General features: G+C 41.0%; 1 protein-coding gene across 1 annotated transcript in view; it reads left to right on the forward strand.

Moving 5' to 3' along the window:
* Nucleotides 1-24,199, forward strand: part of GFRA1 (GDNF family receptor alpha 1) — a 108,411-nt gene extending 84,212 nt beyond the window's left edge. The window contains exons 5-9 of the mRNA XM_075215601.1: nucleotides 11,391-11,500; nucleotides 11,864-11,998; nucleotides 14,774-14,967; nucleotides 20,104-20,157; nucleotides 21,580-24,199. Of these exons, the coding sequence (XP_075071702.1) occupies nucleotides 11,391-11,500; nucleotides 11,864-11,998; nucleotides 14,774-14,967; nucleotides 20,104-20,157; nucleotides 21,580-21,729 (643 nt within the window). The 3' untranslated portion in view covers nucleotides 21,730-24,199. The remainder of the gene's footprint in view (nucleotides 1-11,390; nucleotides 11,501-11,863; nucleotides 11,999-14,773; nucleotides 14,968-20,103; nucleotides 20,158-21,579) is intronic.
* Nucleotides 24,200-25,471: the final 1,272 nt, after the last annotated feature.

Consider the following 25,471-nt stretch of genomic DNA (forward strand, 5'->3'; position numbering starts at 1 on the left):
CTGTTGTCTTCTAATATACTGTATATCAGTCATATTGGGCTCATTGGCCAAGACGCAGCGTGATATCCTCAGTTTGTGCAGGTGTGCCTAGATTACAATACAATTGCAAGATTTTATATAATCATTATTTTAACAAATATACATATATGCTAGTTACTTTTTTTGTTCATATTTTCCATATCTCCTTTGTGGAGCACAGGTGCATTTATTGCTGACTGACACATTGTAACAGATCCGCAGTATAATTGTGTCACTTATCACCTGGAAAACCTGCACTGTTAGGGTTCACTGCACCATGTCAGTATCACCTACCTGCTGACTGTCTCCCACCTGTCTCAGCCATATAGTTTTGATAAATAGCGGTGATAAGCACTGTTACTATCACTCCTACTTATCTTATGATAAGCAGGCTCCATGGCCTGTTCAGTTACGTACGTATGTCAGCCATCCTCCGCATATAGACAACATTTGTTGGAATGTGTTAAAGGATATAAAATCTGTGTTGCAGATGAAAGAAAAACAATGTTACTAATAGAAAGCAAAATGTGGAGCACTAGAAAAGCACAAGATTCATCACCATTTATTTATATATCACCACTGATTCCGCAGCGCTGTACAGAGAACTCATTCACATCAGTCCCTGCCCCTTAACACACACAGACAGAGAGAAAGGTCAATTTTGATAGCAGTCAATTAACCTACCAGTATGTTTTTGGAGTGTGGGAGGCAACCGGAGGAAACCCACGCAAACACGGGGAGAACATACAAACTCCTCACAGATAAGGCCATGGTCGGGAATTGAACTCATGACCCCAGTGCTGTGAGGCAGAAGTGCTAACCACTGAGCCACCGTGCTGCCCAAGATTAAACCCACAGCATCAATATATCTCTTACCTGCATTATGTGCATTGTATGAATGGGGTTAGAGCATTTCTCACCACCCACCTGAATAGTGAGGGTCCTCTGGGAGGGAGACTGGCAAGTATGACCCATATTACTAAGGGGGTTGTATCAGATTGTTCCCCGTCCTCTTTAACCCCCTCCCAGGACTCTGTATCCTAGCGGTACTGTTACATTCCATATGCCACGCTCTGTATTAATTTGCTGTCCAGCGCTCTATAATGCTGAAATAATGATTTATTATTTTGACTTGTACAATTCCCAATCTGGAACATGATGACACGCGGCATTTCCGATAACCTGACTGTTTGCTTCATCTGGGATTAGTCACATCCTTCATATTAGAGAGATTCAATTTATACGAGACGTGAGGACGCAGCGTCTTCTTGCACCCGTCATCCAGATGAACCCACTAATGATCTAATACGCCACAAAATGTCAGCCTCCACTGTGTGTGTACCTGTAACCCATAATGTCCAGGAAGTGCTAGAGTTACTTTATTTATCCTATTAACTTATATACAGTGGTCCTAGAGAGTAACTTCAATACATTACTTCAGTGAAGTCCTATAAACTAGTTATTTGTCTCTAACTATATAAGGCAGGAGCTTAATTTGGTCATATATTATAAAATGCACTGAAATGTCATAAATAACAGCCCAAGTGCAAGGATTAATTCATTCAGCCATACGGGATGTTGTCATCTGTGACATACAGCCCTAATCAGACCCCTCCCATTGTAATCTGCCCCCCCCCCCCATACACACACACCAATCCTTTGTTATCTATCTATCTATCTCATATCTATCTATCTATCTAATATCTATCTAACGATCTAGTATCTATCTATCTATCTATCTATCTATCTATCTATCTATCTATCTATCTAGTTCATATCTATCTTATCTCCTATTTATCTATCTATCTATCTATCTCATATCTATCTAATATCTATCTATCTATCTATCTATCTATCTATCTATCTATCTAGTTCATATCTATCTTATCACCTATTTATCTATCTATCTATCTATCTATCTCATATCTATCTAATATCTATCTATCTATCTTGTATCTATCTATCTAGCTATCTATCTATCTATCTCGTAGCTATCTATCTCATGTCTCTCTATCTCTCTCTCTCCCCCTCCACACACCAATCCTTTATTATCTATCTATCTATTTATCTATCTATCTATCTATCTATCTATCTCATATCTATCTCATATCTATCTCATATCTATCTATCTATCTATCTATCTATCTAATATCTATCTATCTCATATCTATCTCATATCTATCTATCTATCTATCTCGTATCTATCTACCTATCTAACTATCTATCTATCTATCTCGTATCTATCTACCTATCTAACTATCTATCTATCGATCTATGTATCTATCTATCTCATATCTATCTATCTATCTATCTAGTTCGTATCTATCTATCTATATATCTATCTCTCTATCTATCTATCTCATATCTCTCTCTATCTGTCTATCTATCTTCTATCTATCTATCTCCCCCTCCACACACCAATCCTTTATTATCTATCTATCTATCTATCTCATATTTCTCTATCTATTTATCCATCTATCTCCAAACTATCTATCTTCTATCTATCCATCCATCTATCTCCTATCTATCTCCTATCTATCTATCTGTCTATCTATCTATCTTATCTCCTATCTATTTATCTATCTATCCATCCATCTATCTCCTATCTATCTATCTGTCTATCTATCTATCTATCTCCTATCTATCTATCTGTCTATCTATCTATCTAACCATCTAACTCATATCTATCTATCTATCTGTCTATCTATCTATCCATCTATCTCCTATCTATCTATCTATCCATCAATCTATCTCCTATCTATTTATCTATCCATCCATCTATCTCCTATCTATCTATCTATCTATCTATCCATCCATCTATCTCCTATCTATCTATCTATCTATCTATCTATCTATCTATCTATCTATCTCCTATCTATCTATCTATCTATCTATCTATCTATCTATCTATCTATCTATCTCATATCTATCTATCTATCTATCTATCTATCTCCTATCTATCTATCTATCTATCTATCTATCTATCTATCTATCTATCTATCTATCTATCTCATATCTATCTATCTATCTCCTATCTATCTATCTATCTATCTATCTATCTATGTCATATCTATCTATCTATCTATCTATCTATCTATCTATCTATCTATCTCATATCTATCTATCTATCTATCTATCTATCTATCTCCTATCTATCTATCTATCTATCTATCTATCTATCTATCTATCTCCTATCTATCTATCTATCCATCCATCTATCTCCTATCTATCTATCTATCCATCCATCTATCTCCTATCTATCTATCTATCTATCTATCTATCTATCTATCTATCTATGTCATACAGTAACATGTACAGTGATTGGCTCTGTGTAATGTGCTCCTGTACCTTCCTGAGCAGGTTAATAAGATAGATCATCTCTGCTGTTACTGTACAGCCCGTACAGTGACATTATCTGGGTCATGTTTATGATGAAACTTTCCTTATCTAGTACAAGCACATGGAAGAGATCCAACAGAAAATCTGAATTCTGCCCAGATCTCTGTGTGACCTTCAGAGCCCCCAGCCCCTGACACAGCGCCAGCTCCACGTCTGTTCCTGGTCCAACATAGACTGGAGGAAATTCACATTACACTCTGGGCTAAGTGCATGGCTCCTTGACAAAAGTAAATGAAGTCTTCCTTTTTAGCAGATGGTATTCGCTTTATCAAAACTTACATTAGGAAATTGGATTCCAGACATAATGCCAAAATCCCAAGGACATTGTGACAGCGAGCTTTCTTATACGTTTCATATATTACACGTGGCAATTACAGATATGCAGTAATAGACATACTCACACGTGACAATTACAGATACGCTCTAATAGACATACTCACACGTTACAATTAGAGATACGCTGTAATAGACATACTCACACGTTACAATTACAGATATGCACTAATAGTCGTACTCACACGTTACAATTACAGATATGCTGTAATAGACATACTCACACGTTACAATTACAGATATGTAGTAATAGTCGTACTCACACGTGATAGAGAACTGTCATTAATCTTAATATTCGCAACAAATTATGAGAGATTTCTCCTAGAATCAGGACTCAAAATCATCCCGTTCAAGGAATGGTTTTGTTGCTGTCCACAGATCTGTCTCTGCTCCACTGACCTCCCTCTGTCTCTCTTATTCCATGTGTGACTCTAACTACTGTTACAGCCCCTTATGTCATCACTGTCTCTGGCCACAGCTCCACTCCACATATCCAGTCCCTTGCGCTGTTTTCTAGTCTTCTGCTTCGAAACATTGCCAGAATATTCAGGATGTTACAATGTACAGAGTTATTCATTCTCTCATTATCTCCAGCCTTGACCACCTCAACCACCTGTCTGTCTTTTTTCTCACCGATCTTGACCCTCTACACTCTATCATACATGCCACGGCATTCTTTCTCACTGCTTCACAATCACGGCGCCACTCTGCAAATCCCTGTACCGGTTGCCTATTTCCTCCAGCATTCAATAGCAGCTTATCACCTTCAAAACCCTCACCAACATCTCCCGATCATTCATTTCTGACCTGGTCACAAGATACACTTCCCTCACCCTGTGCAATCTGTCTTATTCCTCTCTGGTAAAAAAAACTCTCATTGCCACCTCCAAGTCTTCTCCCATGCTGATCGCCACTATGGTATGCCCTACTCTGCCTGACCAGACACTCCCCCAACCTTCAATCTTTCAATCACTCAAAACTCACCTCTTCTCTACAGCCTGTCCTTCCCCAACCTGACACCACTACTTCTGCATGTACTACCAGCTCCTGACCCAAGTCCACTCCGAGACCCACTAGCTCCAGTTGTCTCAGTATTGGCCTCTCCCTCTAGACTGCAAGCTCTTACGACAGATGCCCTCTCTACCCTCTGTCTCACGCCTGCACCTCCATCCTCAGGCTTATATGTACTGGTTCTCTTTTATGTGCAATTGTATTTTGTGTGATTTGTAACTCAGACTGCCTGACGCTGCAGAATGATGATGATGATGTATTATCTGTACGATAGTGACTCTGGATAATGATAAATTGGAACTATTAGCTGTATAAACTTCATTTTCCAGCACATTAGGTCACTGAAAACATTTCAACAAAGTTCCTGAATAACACACAAATAAAAGTGACTGACACACTGTGTCCCATCTCACTAGTTTCCTGATTAGTGGTACCATTGTTATACATTACATAAGTGGGGAATGAATATTCATACATTTAAATGTCACGCCTGCTTCCTTTGGTGTTTGTTGATTAGGCTGGAATATGGACAGTAAAACTTCAAAAATATCATGATAATATTTCCTTAATTTTGCTGTCTAGCTTGCAGCCTGTTACCCTGGCACATTTATCCCCAACCTCAGTCTGTCCTTCCCAGTCCAACCTGTCCACTACCAACCCTGGTCTGTCAGCTCCACAGCCTTAGCCTGTCCTTCCCAGTCCAACCTGTCCACTACCAACCCTAGTCTGTCAGCTCCACAGCCTTAGCCTGTCCTTCCCAGTCCAACCTGTCCACTACCAACTCTGGTCTGTCAGCACCATAGCCTTAGCCTCTCCTTTCCAGTCCAACCTGTCCACTACCAACCCTGGTCTGTCAGCTCCACAGCCTAAGCCTCTCCTTCCCAGTCCAACCTGTCCACTACCAACCCTGGTCTGTCAGCTCCACAGCCTTAGCCTCTCCTTCCCAGTCCAGCCTGTCCACTACCAACCCTGGTCTGTCAGCTCCACAGCCTAAGCCTCTCCTTCCCAGTCCAACCTGTCCACTACCAACCCTGGTCTGTCAGCTCCACAGCCTTAGCCTCTCCTTCCCAGTCCAGCCTGTCCACTACCAACCCTGGTCTGTCAGCTCCACAGCCTTAGCCTGTCCTTCCCAGTCCAGCCTGTCCACTACCAACCTTGCCTTCACCACTCCCCAGACCCCACTATCCACTAACCAGTCCTGGTCTGTCCATTCACAACCCAACCCATCCACTGCCAACACCAGCCTGTCCACCACAAACAAGACCTCCCTCTTTCCAACCAACCTGTCCCTTCCCAACCTAGTCCTGGAGGAATCTTCATTACTGTACAGGGAAGACCACCTACTTGCCTCATCGAACAGGATAATAAGTATTATATAACAGAACTGGTTCCAGGATATTGGCACCAATAGATGGCAGATTTTTTGTAAGGCCCGCTATCTAAAGAATATGTTTTTAGTGACATTTTTTAATATTTGAATATACAGGAGTTTAAGGCAGTGGTACCAGTTATATCAGTAGGAGATCGATATTGGAGCAGGTTTAGGCAAATTGTGGCCAACTATGATATTTGAGGGAAGAATTGTCCAAGAACTTGGAATCTATGCCCCCATCTTTGATCATTAACGCGTATACTGATCAATAGAAATATAAAGGAGTCTTTCCTTCTCTTGTGACCTCTCAAAGCTCCTCAGATTCCAGATCTTGGAGCCGACCATTGATCATGTGCCGTCCTCAGAGCTAATGGCCATGAAAGCTTTCAAATCAATTTAGAACCATTTGCTCATGTTAAGAAACTTTTTACACCAGGGTCTTTAAAGCTCATTCCATATCACATATATTCCCAGCTCATTACATCTCTCACAGCCCATAGTTAACCCCCTCGCTGCTCTCTTCAGAACACCAGGTCAAGTGGGAGAGAGAGTGTAGATAGAATGAAATCCTGAATAAATGGTACTTGTCCTCAGCATTAGGTTCGCAATGGGGGTGGACTTGTACACTTCATCGTTGTGTATTTAATAGGATATATTTGGAGACTGCAAAAGCATTCAATACGGTTCAACACAGAGATCACCAGGTCCTGGGAGAATAGGGAGAGAACTGGTTGAAGGAGAGAAGACATAAGTAGTTATAAATGGAACATATTCGGACTGGGCGAAAGATATTACTGGGGTATCACAGGGATCAGTATTGGGCAGTGTCCTTTCTATGAATGACCTTGTAGGTGGTCTAGGCATCCATACCAGCTGAGGACACTAAGTTACGTAGGGTTATTAATACAGAGCAGGATAGTGACTTGTTACAGAAACATTTACACAGAATAACAAACTGGGCCCCGACATAGCAGACTAAATTTTACATAGATAAATGTAGGTTTATGTTGCTGGGTTGTGGTAAGAACTGTGCTATTTATACATTACTAACAAAAGCTAACAGTGTACGATCTCTTCGCACTCACTTGATACATTTGAGCTGAATTCTGCAGCACACAAGAAGCCTGTGCAGTTCTCGCTTTATGTGATCAAATGGTGCTTGTACTAATGATGAAAAGGAAGCAGATTTAGTAACCTTATTATATAAGGTGGAAACCTCATTTAATACTTATTTCCCAGCAGGAGGCAGTTAAAAACAGCAACACTCTCATTGATCAGCTTGGGGAATAGTTGTTAAATCAGTGTGTGGAGCTTCTCTTTAATCTGTAGGGATGGGATAAATCCATAACCCCCTGAAATGTTCCTGATGGTGCCAAAGGTTATGTTGGTATCGATAAATCAATAAATCCATGTTTCCACTTCTCCACTTGTCTGGAACAGGTTGCTCCAGTTTCCTGCATCAACTCAGCGGCTCCCTAAACCAGTTAGATTGCGTGTAGTACCCCATTATGTAGGTGTAGTACCCCATTATGTAGGTGTAGTACCCCGTTATGTATGTGTAGTGCCCCGTCATGTAGGTGTAGTACCCCATTATGTAGGTGTAGTACCCCGTTATCTAAGTGTAGTGCCCCGTTATCTAGGTGTAGTACCCTGTTATCTAGGTGTAGTACCCCGTTATGTAGGTGTAGTGCCCCATCATGTAGGTGTAGTACCCCATTATGTTGGTGTAGTACCCCGTTATGTAGGTGTAGTACCCCGTTATCTAGGTGTAGTACCCCGGTATGTAGGTGTAGTGCCCCATCATGTAGGTGTAGTACCCCGTTATGTTGTTGTAGTACCCCGTTATGTAGGTGTAGTGCCCCGTCATGTAGGTGTAGTACCCCGTTATGTAAGTGTAGCGCCCCGTTATGTAGGTGTAGTACCCCGTCATGTAGGGGTAGTACCCCGTTATGTAGGTGTAGTACCCCGTTATGTTGGTGTAGTACCCCGTTATGTAGGTGAAGTACCCCGTTATGTAGGTGTAGTGCCCCATCATGTAAGTGTAGCACCCTGTTATGTAAGTGTAGCACCCCGTTATGTAGGTGTAGTGCCCCATCATGTAGGTGTAGTACCCCATTATGTAAGTGTAGCGCCCCGTTATGTAGGTCTGTTTATGGAGGATCACAAACATTCAGGTGATGTTTTACAACTGGAAAACCTCTGGTTTTTATTAAAACTTTTTGGGCTATTTTCTATTCCTCTCAGTAATAACTTCTCCATCATGTTGATTAAATGGTGTCTGGTAGTTCTAGAACCTGTGTAATATACAAAAATCAAAAGTTCATTAGTTCAATCAGTTTTCAGGTAGAGATGGAGGAATCCATTCTGAAATGTGGACGAATTTCAGCAATTTGCAAATTCAATAGCGAATGGGTCCAGGATTTCCTACTAGCAGCGCTCAGATCTGGGCAGCGCCAGTTAGTGGGTCTCATACATAGTGGGTGAGACATCTGTATGTTCCCTCGGGGGCAGTTAGTGCCATGCTGTGCACATGGCACTCAGTGCCTGATTTATCTGCAGAACGTTAATACGGTATCATGTTCTATGAGTGTATCTTGTGTACTGGATGAACAGGAAACGCATCAGGTCTTCGTCACCTTTATTTGGTGAACGGCCATGATATTACATCTCTGATAACTTCTGACGTAATATAAAAGTAACATTTAGCATATGAGCGATCTCCGGTTGTGATGTTACTTATAACCGGCACTGTGGAGCCTTTTGGCTCCGTAGAAATCAACAAAAATATTAACAATAGCCAATGCTTATTAATGTAATACCATGGCCTTTACTGTAGATGTCAAGGATATTAGTAGTCACCTCACCCCCTTTATATAAGTCACCGTTTGCTGTTGTGGACAGTGGGTGTATAAAAAGACACTTTATAGAATAAATTAGGGACCTTCTGGGTCCTCTTCTGTTCATGTTACTCAGAGAGCGGTCGTCTGTCAGTGTAATTACTTTAATACTACACTGGAACAAAGATGACTATTTTACCACAATATCGGGCTTTAGATTATAAATAAAAGTCAAGGAAATTGGTCAGAATTAGGGCACATTTATCAATCTTATCATAAAGTGAAAAATAGTTTTCAATCCTTATTGCATTGATAAGGATTGAACTATTTCTCAAATTTATGAAAAACGCATCACAAAAACAGCAGTTCCAATAAACTGCTGCCTCTGTGATAAAAAAAAATCACACTTCCCCCCTCTTCGGAACACGATGTCTACAGATCTCCTCCTGGTCCTCTTCATTTTTCTTCACACTGGAATTGCACATGTGCAATTCCAGTGTGAAGAAAAATGTTACCGAAAAAACTTTTTCCGAACTTGTTAGATTGCGGCCAGGAGCAGTCACCATACTGTAGAATTGTGATTGCTCCCAAAAACTAAAAGGAATGCAAAGCAGCAGATATCCACGATATCTGCAGCGATGCACCTTTCTTATATATGCAAGACACATGGATTTTACTGTAAGTGCACGATAGTTTGTTCAATATGCCCCTTAGAGAGGAATTCGGACTCATCCCACCACCCCGCAGAATTATGTGAGCCTCATCGTCCCGATTCATCCAGCAAAATGCAGATATACATATAGTGAGGCGGAGGAACAAGTATCCCTTATATCACATGGTCCTATGTCCCGGTACGTAGATGAGTATGTGACTCCCAATGATGAGAATCATTCAGGTGTAATATAATGTAGATATTGGGGGTTTACATTGGGGAGACAGTAATGCCAGCGGGAAAGCAGATGGATTTGGGGGTGCAACATTTATCTCTCTCTGATGGAGGGAGATAGCCGGATTAGAGGCGTCCTTACTGACAGCCTAATTATTAACCCACTGCTAGAATTAATAACATTCAAGGATTGGAAAGCTGCACTCTGCAGGAGGCAATAGAATTTTTTTCTTGCTGCAAAATGACTTGTTTTTTACATGTCTTTGGAAGTGGTGAAACCAGATCTTAGACAATACTGGGGACGTAGTTGCAGACGCCTTTATATAACAATGCACATTTCTATCAATGCAGAAATAAACAAAAATGGACCTATTATTCATTTTGTTTAGTTTTTTAAATATAGCACATACATCGAGTATATACACGTCCATATTCAACAAGGAACGGATATAAAGAAACGTCTGATGATGATTACGGGTCTAGGTCCGCTCTGCACTAACAGACATCACACTGCAGGATACGTCCAGTACAAATGAGTAATATAAACTCACAAAAGTACGCACAGAAAAAACGATTAACGTCACCAGTTAATAATATAGTCATTAATGACAAAACATTAAAAAATAAAAAAATTGTTTTTTATTCATTTTTTCTCCATACAATACGTTTATTATGATGTTATTAATGTCTGATGTAAATAAATTGCATTTATACAGTTGTTCCTGATTACAAACACATGTAGCTGTATACACAGCCGTCATCACCAGTAATCAGCACTTACACCTGACCTGTAGCTGGTGCCAGTGATACGACAGAAAACACGTACCTGAGAGATGCCCAATGCTTGAATCAGACGCTGCTGTGTGCGCTCCAGCTTGGCAACGCCCTTACTGTACATTGATTACATACATACGCCCAGTTTTGCCCATGGAATCGTAGGCTGTAGTATGGGTCCTTTACACTCGAAAATGAATTGGACGTTGCTGCGTTCTCTGGTGTGTGGTTTGTTTCTGGGCCTGCACAGTGTGATTTTGTGCAAAATATGGCACGTATTGGCATTTACGTGCCTTAATGCACCAGGCCCTTAGATGTACAGTGGGGACATGTAATAACACGTCACCAATCTACAATAACATGTAATGTCCCCTCACTCTTATTATGATTCATTTAATGAGGAGAAATGTAAAACTTTTAATTAATGGAGGGGTTTACGTAACATTTTTACTGTATCCACCCTGCCCATTTCCAGCTGGACCCAGAGTCCTGCAATAGTCGGGGTAGACTGATATTTTGGGGACAGTTTAAAAATCTGTAATCTGGGCGCGCTTGTGTTATGAGTGAGGTGGACAATTAGGGTCCTCTGCATCAACTGAAATGCTCTGCGCGTCCACCAATAGTCCATTCTCACTCATAGCTTAGCGCTAACGCTGAGCAACGATATCACATCGTGCCGTCTATTACAGATGTCTGTTACAATATATTTACCGCAACACCCAACAGATTTTCTACAGATATTTCCCCTTCTCTATAACAGATCCCGGCTGGCTCATTTCTTCACTGACTGTCAGTCCGACCCGCGCTCTGTCAGCGGATGTCTGAAGGAGAACTACGCTGAATGCCTATTGGCCTATTCCGGGCTGATCGGTAAGAATCCTCTATTTATATACTAGTACCACTGAGTATTAAAGGTCGGTCCTCCTGTAACGCTCTAGATCGGGAGACGGTATAAATGTTATGTTATTACAAGATCCTCAGTGTCATTATTGTATGTTGTCTGATTATGTGGCTAATTCTCTCTTTTATTTGGAACCAAATAGAAGAGAGGTTATGGCTGCCCTGGGCATTATTTTACCGCCCTGGCAGGTGAAATGTACCTGGCTCCAATTGTATTAATAGGACAGGTATAGAACAATATAGGAGGGCCAGAGAAGGTGGCACATAGTCTTGTACTAAGTGTAACAATGTGCTGCTTACAATCATTAAGTTTTGTTGTTGTTATAATTACAGGTACAGGTATCACCCCAAATTACATTGAGTCCACCAGCCTCAGCGTTTCCCCCTGGTGTGACTGCAGCAACAGCGGAAACTACATTGACGACTGCCTGAAATTCTTAAACTTCTTCAAGGACAACACTTGTCTTAGTAAGTACCTGCAGGAGTTACTGTGTCACTGACCACACACTGCTCCCAGCACTGGAGACTGCTACAGCTACTGTGTTACTAATTACAGCCCTATCGCTAATCTACATGACAGACACATTGTATCTAATAGAGATCAGTTCCAACTGTTCTGTGCAGAATGGTTATAAGACCACTAACGTTATTGTCATGGTTACTAAGAGGTTCACTAAAACTAAAAACAATTTTTAAACCACCCTATATAATTTATCTAATGGAGTTATAAAGAAATATATTGATGCAGAAAAGCTTTGAAGCAGCAACACTGTGCTTGTCTTTATAGATAATACAGAGCTTGGGGAGGAGGAAGGGCAGGACAAGGGGCCCCTGAGGGCCCCTCATGGCTGCCTGCTGTGTGCAAAGAGAGAGCATAATAATAGACAGCAGTTACACATACTCTCCCACACGCTCTATGATAGGGTTCATATTCCTGTTCTAGACTGCTCGTTGTAGACCCGCCCCCATTCTATTAGCCCCTCCCACCTCTGCTGTACTGAATTGTGTTGAGTGAAGTTTTGGACTCCTCTTAGGTGGGAGAGGAATGGATCACAGAGAAGAATATAAATGGTCTATGCTATTACTGCATAGAAGACGTTATCTTAAATTTAGACTGCAACATTATTGTAAATTTGTTCATATATCAGAGAAAATAATGCAATAAATAAATATAAATGTCATTAACCTTTCTCTTGTAAAGAAAACATTAAAGTCTTGGAATTGTACGTTCCAAGTCGATCTGTGAAAGGATTAAAGTGCATTGGTTCATTAACGGTACCACACACCCTGGATAGACACCAGTGAGTTTCATAAACTACAGAGCTGAAAATATCCAATTATTACAAGTCCTTCTGTAATAATTCAGAGTAAATTATGCCAATAAACAGGGCACTAGGTAGTGAAGGTAAAACATATATAGGCAGAAACAAGGTAGGTTTACTGGGGTCATGATTCTGATTCCTGACAATGGTCTTATCTGTGTGGAGTTTGTATGTTCTTCCCGTGTTTGCGTGGTTTTCCTCCCACACTTAAAATACATACTAGTAGGTTAATTGGCTGCTATTATATTGATCTCTGTCTGTGTTAGGGAATTTAGACTGTAAGCGCCAATGGGGCAGGGACTGATATGAGTTCTCTGTACAGCGAATGCGGAATTAGTGGCGCTACATAAATAGCTGATGATATATAGGGTATATATACCGTATATTATCATGGATTTTAGAAGTTATAGGGAAAGCCTGTAACCTTATAATGGGAAGGTCATCATCAGATCCAATTATATGAGCAACCCACGGTTACATATTATTGCAGTAGGATACATCATGACATAATAGGTTAGATGTTGCTGTCCCGCAGAGCTTACACTCTTCAGGTAGAAGAACGCTGTATGGTCTCCTGTCTACTCCACAAGACACAGAGGTGAAGCGCTGTCCGTCTGACTAGCAGAAATAGCACATTAACGCACAGCACATTCTGTTTTGATTTCCTGTACTATAAATCTGAAATCCCCGGGATTCCCTGAAGACCTGATTAAAATTGTTTTCTATTCATTTACTGCGGAAGGAGGAAAATAAAAAAGTGAGCGCAGGTCATTTACTCCTGCTATGAATACAGTCCCTTTGAAATTGCAGTAATACTTTAAACTTTTGCATTGTAAACTTTTATCATTTGCTTTGTTGCTATAATTATGCAGATGGTTCGGAAGTGACAAAGTGATTCTCAGCGTCCGTCCATTTTTCTTTACACCTGATTATCAGCAGAAAGTTCATGGATGGGACAGGGGGCTCCAGAGTGAGATTATATCTGCTCAGTGATTACAGAAATCTTTCACCATAAGGAGCATTAGTATGTACAGAACAAGCGCAGTCTCTCTGAGTCACACTACAATGTCTTCTGGACACTTTGGGCTGAGTCATGTTTGGCTGTAACCTGCACAACTTGATTTAAAAAAAAAAAAAAAAGTGAATCTCAAGATATGTTTTAATTTCTATTTGGGTGTAAGTGCTCTATTCCTGAACGTTACTTGCTGTATGTAGACAGACAGAACACACATGTGTATGTGCAATATAGTCCCACCAGGACGCATACAAAAATAATATTCTATCAAATAAATGTAAAACTCATAATACTATAATCATTAATAAAATGTGTTCTAGATTACATAGATCAGGGTGGTCTTAACGCGTACTCTACATACAATACATTTTTATATTGTTATACTTGCATACAAATGTTATGTTACCTAGTGGCACACATACGTGTAGTAGGTAACACAGATATGATGCTGTGACAGTCATCACTATCAGTCTGTCCTGATGATACAGCTAATGACTACTTTAACCCTGCTGCACACGGCCTACGTTAGTCTGCCCCCTACTACCCCCCGTTCTGCTGTGGTAAGTGTCACTTATGTCCAGACATGAATTGTGGGTAATTGGTGTAATGTCCATTTCTGATCATGTGAGGAGGTTTTCTCGTAAGATACTTGCAAAGAGAATTACGTATAATTACTGTGATTCTGCCAGAGCCAGTTTCTGTATTCACACTAATCACACTGGGAACTGCCGCTGTCAGGTTTACACAGTCTGAATCTCTCCACACTGTAGGGGAACTACAAGTCCCAGCAATGTTTCCAGAGCAATGTATAGGTTACATGTAGTCTCTTCGCACTCTCTGCCCTATACGTTGTGTTTGAAATGTATCAGTGTAGTTATTTTGCTTTTTGGTTATTACTGTGTGCAGGAAACTCTATCCAGGCCTTCGGGAACGGTACAGACGTGAGGCAGCAGCCTGATCCTGCCATTCACACCTCAACATCAGCGTCCTCAGTCCTCTCCAAGACCAAAATCAAGGACTCCGGCTTCCCAGACACCATGCACATCACTAATGAGATCCCTACACACAATGGCCTGTCCGCCTGCGCCAACCTTATACAGGTAAGCAGGGGAGTCAGGTGTGTACGATGGCAGCTCTGTCACCTGCACACGGTGGGGACTGAACCAATACGTGATATCACTGAGGCTTGAGACACTTTTTGTCTCATGCCTCAATCATGTCATTAATTCCTAGCGATTTAATAATGGCCACCTCCATTGTTGCACTTGGGTACGACACAGTTCTCCTCTGTGTCCTGAATATTATAATGTACACCAGACAATGATAAAAACTCTGCCTGATAATATCGATACATGGTACGAAGCACAGAGGGAAGCAGAAGTATTAAAGTCATGTAAAAGTGGAAGACGATTCAGTATCTGTGAGTATTCACAAGCACAGAGTACGTGACGCTGCGCTGGAGGACACAAAGGGGGGATTAGCCGCCATGTTCCTCAGAACATCGCGCCCCAGGATTCTTACAGAAATCTCCACTGATTTTCCCTCGCACCCCGTAGAGTGTGATATAAGAAATGTCTCCGCTCTGTACAGGAATTACGGTCAGTAGAGATCCAGCCCCCACATCATGTAATATCGGGGTCTTGTGCCAACATCTCGGCAGGACACAAAATACAACCTCTCTGCTAGAAATAAGTTTCCTGCTCTTGATAGGACACTTAGATAATGAATGGTCCTGAAAGTGCCTCATTAATCTCTGCGTCTTCCACTCATCTGTCATTGAGATACTTTGTGCGCTGCCGGGAGGGAGTCTGCTTCCCGTCACTGAACATCAACACGTTTATAAATAGGAGCTCACCTAGCAGGGAAAACCCTGGGGGGCATTCAGTGCAGTGTCGGGGGTGGGTGTCCGTATGCGTGTGTACATGTGTGTATGACTGTATGTGTTTGTACATGTGTGTATGACTGTATGTGTGTGTGTACATGTGTGTATGACTGTATGTGTTTGTACATGTGTGTATGACTGTATGTGTGTGTACATGTTTAAATGACTATGTATGTGTTACATGTGTGTATGACTGTATGTGTGTGACTGTGTGTGTGTACATATGTGTATGACTGTGTGTGTACATGTGTATGACTGTGTGTATGTGTACATGTGTATATGACTGTATGTGTGTGTGTGTACATGTGTATATGACTATGTGTATGTGTATATGACTGTGTGTGTATGTGTATACGACTGTACGTGTGTGTGTATGACTGTGTGTGTATGTGTACATGTGTATATTACTGTATCTGTGTGTGTACATGTGTGTGTATGACTGTATGTGTGTGTACATGTATGATTGAGTGTGTACATGTGTGTATGACTGTGTGTGTATGTGTATATGACTGTGTGTGTACATGTGTATATGACTGTGTGTGTATGTGTACATGTGTATATGACTGTGTGTGTGTGTGTGTGTACATGTGTATATGACTGTGTGTGTGTGTATGTATGTGTACATGTGTATATGACTGTGTGTGTGTACATGTGTGTATGACTGTGTGTGTGTGTACATGTGTGTATGACTGTGTGTGTGTATGTGTACATGTCTGTATGTGTGTGTGTACATGTGTATATGACTGTGTGTGTGTGTGTGTGTGTGTGTGTGTGTGTGTGTGTGTATACATGTGTGTATTACTGTGTGTGTGTACTCTAGCTTCATTGACAGGTGTCATACCCAATGTCTTCCTCCCCCTGAGTCTGACAGGTAAAGGTGATTAGGGCAGGTACCAGCCACACCCTGTGAATCCTTGCAATGGGTCTTTTCCTCCTCTATAAGTATGCCCAATACAGAGAGCTGTCATTGTCATGTGTTGTCACAGAGTTATCTGTTCATAATACATTGACCAGACCTGTAGATGACGTCTCATGACACCACTGCTGAATTCCTTTTCCAAATAAATGAATATTGTCCATTCCAACCGGTAGATGTAGCACAAAGGTATTTACTTGTTACAATGTAAGTTACAGAGGTACAAAGACATAGCACAGTTCTCATACAACCTGTCCCTTCATGGTCCTGCAGACAGTGTGTGGAATGGAAGGAAGGTAATTTATAAACTTTTAACAATAGTGGGTGTGTTTACAGAATGATGTCATCACAGAGGTCACCTGAGCAGTTTACACTGACTCAGCATACACTTCACGGATCTTCTTTCTCTACATGTGCAGCAGCTATTTTGAGGTCAAGTAGTTCCTAATCTTGTCATAGTAGTTTATGAGCAATTCTTCAATAAACAATATGTATATTGGCAATAATATAGAATAATATTGCAAATCAGGTTGCGCACAATAAATTGTATTATTACTATAAATACAACGACGTACAGAGAAGACACGAGGCAGTGACAATATAGTCCGACTTCTGCTGCTATCTCCAGCCATCCCCAATGTAACGCACATAAAGACACAATAATAAAGTATAATATTAGTGACACATCCTGAGCTCAGCGACCTAACATCTGTCACAGAGGATGAGGACTCAGCGTCTCTCCGAGTTATTGGAATAATTGGGAAGCAGAGCTCAGATCCCGCTTAACCATTTAGTTTATCTCACGGTGGACCCAGTGCAGAGCGGTTGGCATATTGTGCTGCCGGAGGGGATCATGTTGGGAGCTGGATCGGCTGATTCTGCAACATTACAGCAGATGGAACTAAATGTGCTCAATCCACAACTGTGTGTCTGAAGGCGACTCCTCCGCGTCCGTCACCCTGCAGCTTTTACATTACATGGAGACCAAACGGATAGCAGGTTCAGAGTTCCAGCCATGTACTGGCCCCCCAGGGGTGCTGTGCGGACAGCCAGGGATGCCAGCCTCGCCATTGTGTCTGTATTCATCATTGGTTGATATCCGCAACATGGACAAGCTGAGCGGCCGCTGACATAAATCTTTCGTGACTTGTACTAAGCCATGTGAAAAATAGACATTAATTGCCAACTAAACCGTAAAAGAAACTTTTTACAGAACAAACAGCCCCAATATTCGGAGGCTTCACTTCCTCTAGAAATGAGAAGAGACAGGATGAGAGGACATTGAGTTGTAACAAGACAAAGAGCTGCGGATCCCGTAACGGGAAAGGAGATAGAGGCAGATTTACTGCCTCTGTATGTACAGAACTTATATCACTAATGCCTCTGTAATAATAATTATAACAGCGCCATGGAATTCACTGAGCTTACAGTTATGTATGTCAGCTCTAGTCCTGGATGCTGGCTGTAGGTCTCAGTATTATTTTGTAGTATGGATGATTCTTGTTCTGTACACTTGATCTGGGCAGGATAATATCACACATCAGGGTCTCTGAGAGCCGAACAAAAGTCCCAGTGAAGCATGTTGGACAGCCCTGGTTCTAATTGTATGTATGTGATGTATGATATACAATATACCTGTGATGTATGTGAATGATGCGTGTATGTGATGTATGATATACAATATACATGTGATGTATGTGAATGATACATGTATGTGATGTATGATATACAATATACATGTGATGTATGTGAATGATACATGTATGTGATGTATGATATACAATATACATGTGATGTATGTGAATGATGCGTGTATGTGATGTATGATATACAATATACATGTGATGTATGATATACAATATACATGTGATGTATGTGAATGATGCGTGTATGTGATGTATGATATACAATATACATGTGATGTATGTGAATGATGCATGTATGTGATGTATGATATACAATATACATGTGATGTATGTGATGTATGATATACAATATACATGTGATGTATGTGATGTATGATATACAATATGCATGTGATGTATGTGAATGATACATGTATGTGATGTATGATATACAATATACATGTGATGTATGTGAATGATACATGTATGTGATGTATGATATACAATATACATGTGATGTATATGTGATGCATGTATATGATGTATGATATGTGTATGTATAATGTATGTATGGTATATATATGACATTACACATGCATACTGAGACTGTAATATGTGAGTCTGCTGTTAAACCTAATATCCCAGAGTCTCTTATAAAGAGGAGAATACGAAGCTCTTGTATTACAGAGTGCCCCCATAATAAGAGAACTTCATTCTCTCCTTTTTATAAATATATGTCTAATTTCTCTTTTGGACTAAGCACCCTGCGTTATATATCCAGTGATAGAATACATCCAACGTGAAACTACATAACATTGAAGAGCAGTTTTTTGTTCACAACATGGTCACAATTTAAAGGGTAATTCTGTGCAGAAGTTCACTCAGAACCAGAATATGTCTTCTACCCTTATCAGCCAGACCAGGAGTAGCTGCCATATTATCCAGTGTGCGCCTCCCTCATCCGCCACAAGCGGGAGGCTCTGAGGTTCGTGTTATTATCACCAGTTATAGTTTGGTAACAGCAGAAACATTAAAGTGATTAAACAGAAACAGATTATTCATTCAAAACTGAATTAGGGGTCGTGAAGCGCTCACATTATTCTATATATCACTGATAGAGGACACAGATTACTGGACAAGGCAACGACATAAAACGTTTTACACCACAATCCCCCATCACATGTTTTAGTAAATTCTCCACCTTAGTTGTTTGTGTTGAGCTGGTTCCTCGTAGTCTCGTCTTAGACGTGTTAGTGAAACCTTCATCCATCTCTACTGTTGCATGTATGACACCAGCTACCCCCATCATCCCATCAACCTCACCAATGTCACTGGCGCAGAGAGCTCAGGATCCGCGGTGGGGACAACAAGCACTGACCGCTGGGGACCAGGATTGTAGACATATATTTATATGTTGAATTGTCCTCTAAACAAACAGTGATCAGAAAATCTACATTTACTGCACAGATATTTATCTGAAAGCTTCATTAAAATACATTTTCCAGGACCACCAGCAATTATTATAAGAACAAAGAGAAACTGTCCGTCCAACATCAATCTACCAGCCAGTTGTTGTAATGAGCTGCCAGGAGTCTGCTCCAACTAATTAATACCAGTGATCATGTAGCTTATTCCTGGTGTCTTGCTATGTAATTAATTCCACCAGCTAAAATGAAAATCCTTTAACCAAGTAAAGCTTTGTATATCTCCTAAGGAACGTTCTTCATTCTGTGCGAGCAGCTGACGCTGCCGCTAATGAAAAGGATGAAATGTCTCAATTAGTCTTTTTATTTTTATTTTTTATTTTTTTTAGGCACAAAAACTGAAATCAAACGACTCTGTAGACAATCAGCTCTGTCTGGCTGAGGTAAGAGTTTATATCATCACGTTTCCATGTCTACATGTATACCTAGATGTGCTGTATACCCTCTGTCATGGAACACTGTAGTCATGTGATGTGAGTGGGCGTGGCCTGCTGATGGGGTACATCCATATATAAAGAGCAATGAGGTAGAATAAGATTATACATTGGAGATAATAAATAAGGCAATAATATGTTATTACATTTTACACCTAAACAATTCTATTCATATTCATATTTATATATTTTTAGGATGCGGCCAGGAGTGGACGCTCTTTCAAAAGTTTAAGCCAAATTACTTTGAAAGCCAAATTAGTGTTAATCTGAGGGGTGAATATGAATAATCTTTATTTTAGCCCCGTGGAAGCGACTCTATGTCCTGTCCAGGGCTTTTATATACCCAGAGAATTATCATGGGGACAATTGCCCCGGGTCCCTGAATCTTAGTGGGCTCAAACCTTTATTTATTAATTTTTTTAGATAATTTTGTTCTTGTTACCAAAACGCAATGGTTGTACCGGTACCCAGGGAGGTGAAAGAGGCTGAAAGATGTAGAGTAGGTTTATTTCTGTACATATTTATTAATATATTGTATTAGATGGTATAAGGAGGGGGCACTGCAGAGTAAGGGGACTGAAACTTTTCCCAGCCCAATTGCCACATTGACCCCCGGGTTGTCACATGACATAAACTCCTCCCACACCCTCCATCCCCGCCCAGAAGGATGATTATAATGTACGCAAAGGACAGAGCGAAATATAAAAGGGAAAAATGAATTGATATTACAGCATACATGCCTACTTTTAGGCACTGAAGTCCGAGAGATCCCGGACAGGGGGCGTGACTAGAGGGCGGAAGGGGGCGGGGCCCGGTGAGTTTCGTCATTTTGGTCCCTCCCACCGTATTGAAAATGATGTTTTGATGCAGGGGGTGGGGTCAAAATGACGCGATTCACTGCGAATCGCATTATTTTTGCCAGGTATTTGCCGGATGTGGGAGACTTGCCTGCTCTCCCGGGAGTCCGGGAGACCAACCCAGATTTCGGGAGTCTCCCGGACATTCTGGGAGAGTTGGCAAGTATGTATTACAGACCTTGCGCTGTCACAGATTCCCACACTACATTTTCAACAAAACTCCTCCCAATTTTATGTAAGCTCTGCCCCTTTCAAATTCCAAAATTCAGGACTGTAGCGCATCAGGCCAGCTGGGCGGTAAGAAGGACTGACATGTATTCTGAGCTATATACTGGTGATCCATAGAGACCCCCGATCCTGCCCCTAACATCACGGTATAATCAGGTTAATATCCAGCTGATCTAATCCTATATATTGTACTAATCCTGAGTGCTCACTGAGCCACTGAGAGTCCTCTGATCCCTGAATTGATACAGTAACTGATGCCTCACGTCTCCGTCTCTTTCTCTTGCAGCGATCACTTGGAAAAGACAACATGGTCGGCCGATCCTCCAGCGACCACACGTCCACGGACAGTTCCTCCGTCACGTCATCCAAGCTGTGTACAGCGCTCCTCATAGTAACCACGTTACACTTGCTGTTCTTCACCTCACTGACTTTATAGCCAAACATCAACCCACGGACTTATAAAAAATATATATATATTACATATGATTAGTATTATTCACTCTCTCCTACCCTCTCGTTCATCTGAACTTGTCGTTCCAGAACGAGAATGAAGCATTCTGGAATCTAGCAGAGGAACGCTAAGCGCTTTTGTGGTATCTAGGGGGCTGTGTCAATCCCGCTGCGTTCTGGGCATGCCTTGTGTTCTATACAGTTTGTACATTTGGTTGTTGAGAAACTGTTTTTTTTTTTATTTGCACCCCTGGAAAAGGAAACCTCCTATATACATTTATACCAGTTGTTTTCATTCATTTTATTTCTTCAGCGAGGCCAAATGTAGATATCCCAGTGGCTGTACGTTGCTACCAGTGGAGATGTGGGTTCCTGTCTCTTCCAGTGCTTGTATACGGTTATTATTCCTTCGTCTTATTTCTCTTTTAATGTTTCCGTTCCACGTCTGTTATATTGTTGAGTGGTCCTGAAGTGTGCCCAGCACTCATACTCACCAAGGCTTGTTTTGGGAAACGAAATTATATTTTGTTGAAAAATGTGTTCCTGAACATTAGAGCGTATTAGAAGGGATGAAGGCTGGCGGCCTCTCGTATCTGTAGGTCTGGGGATGATTTTACAATACAAAGGTAGAGAGATAAACATGACGTAGAAGGACAAAATTGGCACTTCAGCGCTATTAAGGAAAAGATCCTATTTTGGTAATGCCTGGTTGGCACCAGGTGATAGTAGACAACTATGATTTTAGTATTTTAATTAGTTTCCATTTTAAAAAATTGTATTTCCCGTGCAAAGTTAGCAGGGATATTCATGTGGCTTATAGCGCATAGATAGCGAGCTCCTCTGCTTTCTGCGCTGGCTCTCCGGAATGTGTCCTGGTACCTGTGCCACCTGCCAGCCCTGCGCTGAAATTGCGAAGCCGCCATATGTCCTGAAAATGTAGATATGGAGATGATCACACAAGGCGTCCGCTGACAGAGTCTAATACAAAGATTCTGCCTCTCTGTATTCATTTCAGCTTATTCATATTCATATATCGGCTACCAAATAACTGGACTTATATTAAGTGTGTCTAGAATCTCTCCGTAACTGAGTAACATACCCAGAGCTTAATTACAGCTGCATTTAATTTAAAACAATGCGTGTGCACATTGAAGAAACAACGAGCGCTGTGTTTGCCTTAATGAAGCATGGGCTCATAATCCTGCATATACAGATTAATACTTTGCACATAATAAGAAGAAGAGAATTTGGCACAAGCGACGCTGGATCTGGGCTGCGCTTGATTTTCTGAACAAAATTAGTTTATATTCTCCGTCTAGCCGGAGCGAAAAGATTTCACTTGTTTATGCTTTTCTCAGTTTTTATAGATTAAGAGTCAGTTCTGAGATTGTGATTGATTAGTAGAGCGGAATAAACAGGAATCAGAACCGTTACCTTCATGGTAATAGATCTCATCTGACCATCGTCCTTTACTCACTGAGGCATAACATGAGGAATGAGAGGGGCCTCATGTTAGTGACCCTGGAACAGTGAGCTGTCTATGTACAGAGGGTGTCTGACCTGCAGATTGTACTCAATGTATGTTCCCGGCCTCCGCACGGCTTGTGGACACCGTCCTGTATTACAAACATTCTAATGATCCATCAAGATAAAGGTTTCTTTACACCCTTAAGGGTTATTTAGTATAATACCAGGTGTGAAATCCGCAGCCTGGTGCTCTGCAGTCACATGACTCTGTTACATGTATTATAAAGGACTTCAAGGGACAGCGGATTATTCCATGTCTGGGGCTTCTATTTGCAGCCACCAAATGTTGCAATGGTTCTCCATCAATGCCGCCACAATGTGACGCACACGTCACAGCGCAGATCTCCGGATTTCACGTGATCCATTTTCCCTTCTGAAGTTCTAGTCAATAAAAACTTCTCCTCTTAGTAAAAGTGACATATTTCTGTTTTAGGCTTATTTTATAATCTAGTGTCACATCTCTAATTTAGTGATTGTTTGAGGACAGATTTGTAGGACAGAAAAATCTGCACCATATTTTAGTATATATTTAGCGTTGGAAGGAATAGGATTCGATGCCCTATAGATAGCGTAATGATAGGGGCAGAACAGCTATCTGCTCATTTGCCAGTAATACTGCGGATACAATGTTTGCTGAGCTCTATGACGATGTCCCCAAATATCAGTTGTTGTCATTATATTTAAGACTAGGGTCACTTGGGAAGATAAATTTGTAGTATGGCGCTGTGATAGTCCCCTCCAGGTCTTCTGAGGTATTACAGCCTAGTAGGAATAGTCCCCAATGTCTTCTCCACTGAGCTGTCTGCTGGAAATGGGACATATTGTAACGGGAGCACTTAAATCATTCTCCAAAATCATTCACTTATTTTTTCTTATTAGTGATTACTATGATGATGTTACTTATTTTTAATAAAAGTGTACAAAATTCACCCCTCTGCTTGTCCGACTTCTTACTTTCTGGAGAGAACAACTGAATAACATTAACATTTGCTCTAACCTCAGGTTTTTCTTGTCAATACTGTGCCTCATGCAGTATAATCGATATGCATCATTTAGATGTCTGCTACCATCATTGCCAACATTGGCAATTAGTGTTCCGGGAGATGGGGGGGAGGTAGGCGTGTTGGGGGCAGGGCCAGGCGGGTTGTGTCATTTGGCCCTGCCTCATTAACATCAATCAATTGTTTGGACCAATTACATACAGCAGGGGGCAGGGCCACAATGACAGTGCTATTCATGTCCTAAGCCCCAACCCTGTCACTTTACTCTTGAGCTGTTTGGTAATCGGGAGGTTTGCCTACTCTCCCGGGAGTGTGGGAGAACTCCCAGAAATTCGGGAGTCTCCCGGACATTCCGGGAGAGTAGTCAACTATGTCTGCTACTCCTCTAAAGCATACCTCCTTACTGTCCCGATTTTGGTGGGACATCGCGATTCTTGGGCCGCAAAAGAGGAGGGGTTTAGCAAAACATGAGTCAAATTTTACCCAAATTTATCCAATTGTGGGTAGAGTTTAAGTCAGCAGGGTTGGGGGGGATTTTGTCACGATTTTGTGATTCTAAATGTTTGGAGTCAATCTGTACAGGGGCTGAGAGTCACCATATGAAGTTCTGATTGACACCTCTCTCTCCTTGGGCCTGATTCATTAAGGATCTTAACTTGAGAAACTTCTTATTTCAGTCTCCTGGGCAAAACCATGTTACAATACAAGGGGTGCAAATTAGATTTTGTTTTGCACATAAGTTAAATAATGACTGTTTTTTCATGTAGCACACAAATATCAACTTTAAATTTCAGTGTGCTACATGAAAAAACAGTCATTATTTAACTTATGTGCAAAACAAAATCTAATTTGCACCCCTTGTATTGTAACATGGTTTTGCCCAGGAGACTGAAATAAGAAGTTTCTCAAGTTAAGATCCTTAATGAATCAGGCCCCTTATTCTTTGCTGGGGCTAGGCCACACCTCCAAAGTTGTCAGACCCCACCCTCATTTATGAAGGATTATGGGACTTAAAGTAACAGGTAAAATCTTGGCAACAATTTAGGAAATAGGTAAAAGTACTAGAATAAGTAAATTATTATTTGTTCATCTCTAAATATTTCCATCAAATACAGAAAAATAATAAATAAAAAGTTGGCGTGACTGTAATACACAGTTTGTCTCTCTATAGGAGTTATAGTATTGTATGTTTTATTTCAG

The sequence above is a fragment of the Mixophyes fleayi genome, chromosome 6 (genome assembly GCF_038048845.1).
Source record: "Mixophyes fleayi isolate aMixFle1 chromosome 6, aMixFle1.hap1, whole genome shotgun sequence".
NCBI classification, from domain to species: Eukaryota; Metazoa; Chordata; class Amphibia; order Anura; family Limnodynastidae; genus Mixophyes; species Mixophyes fleayi.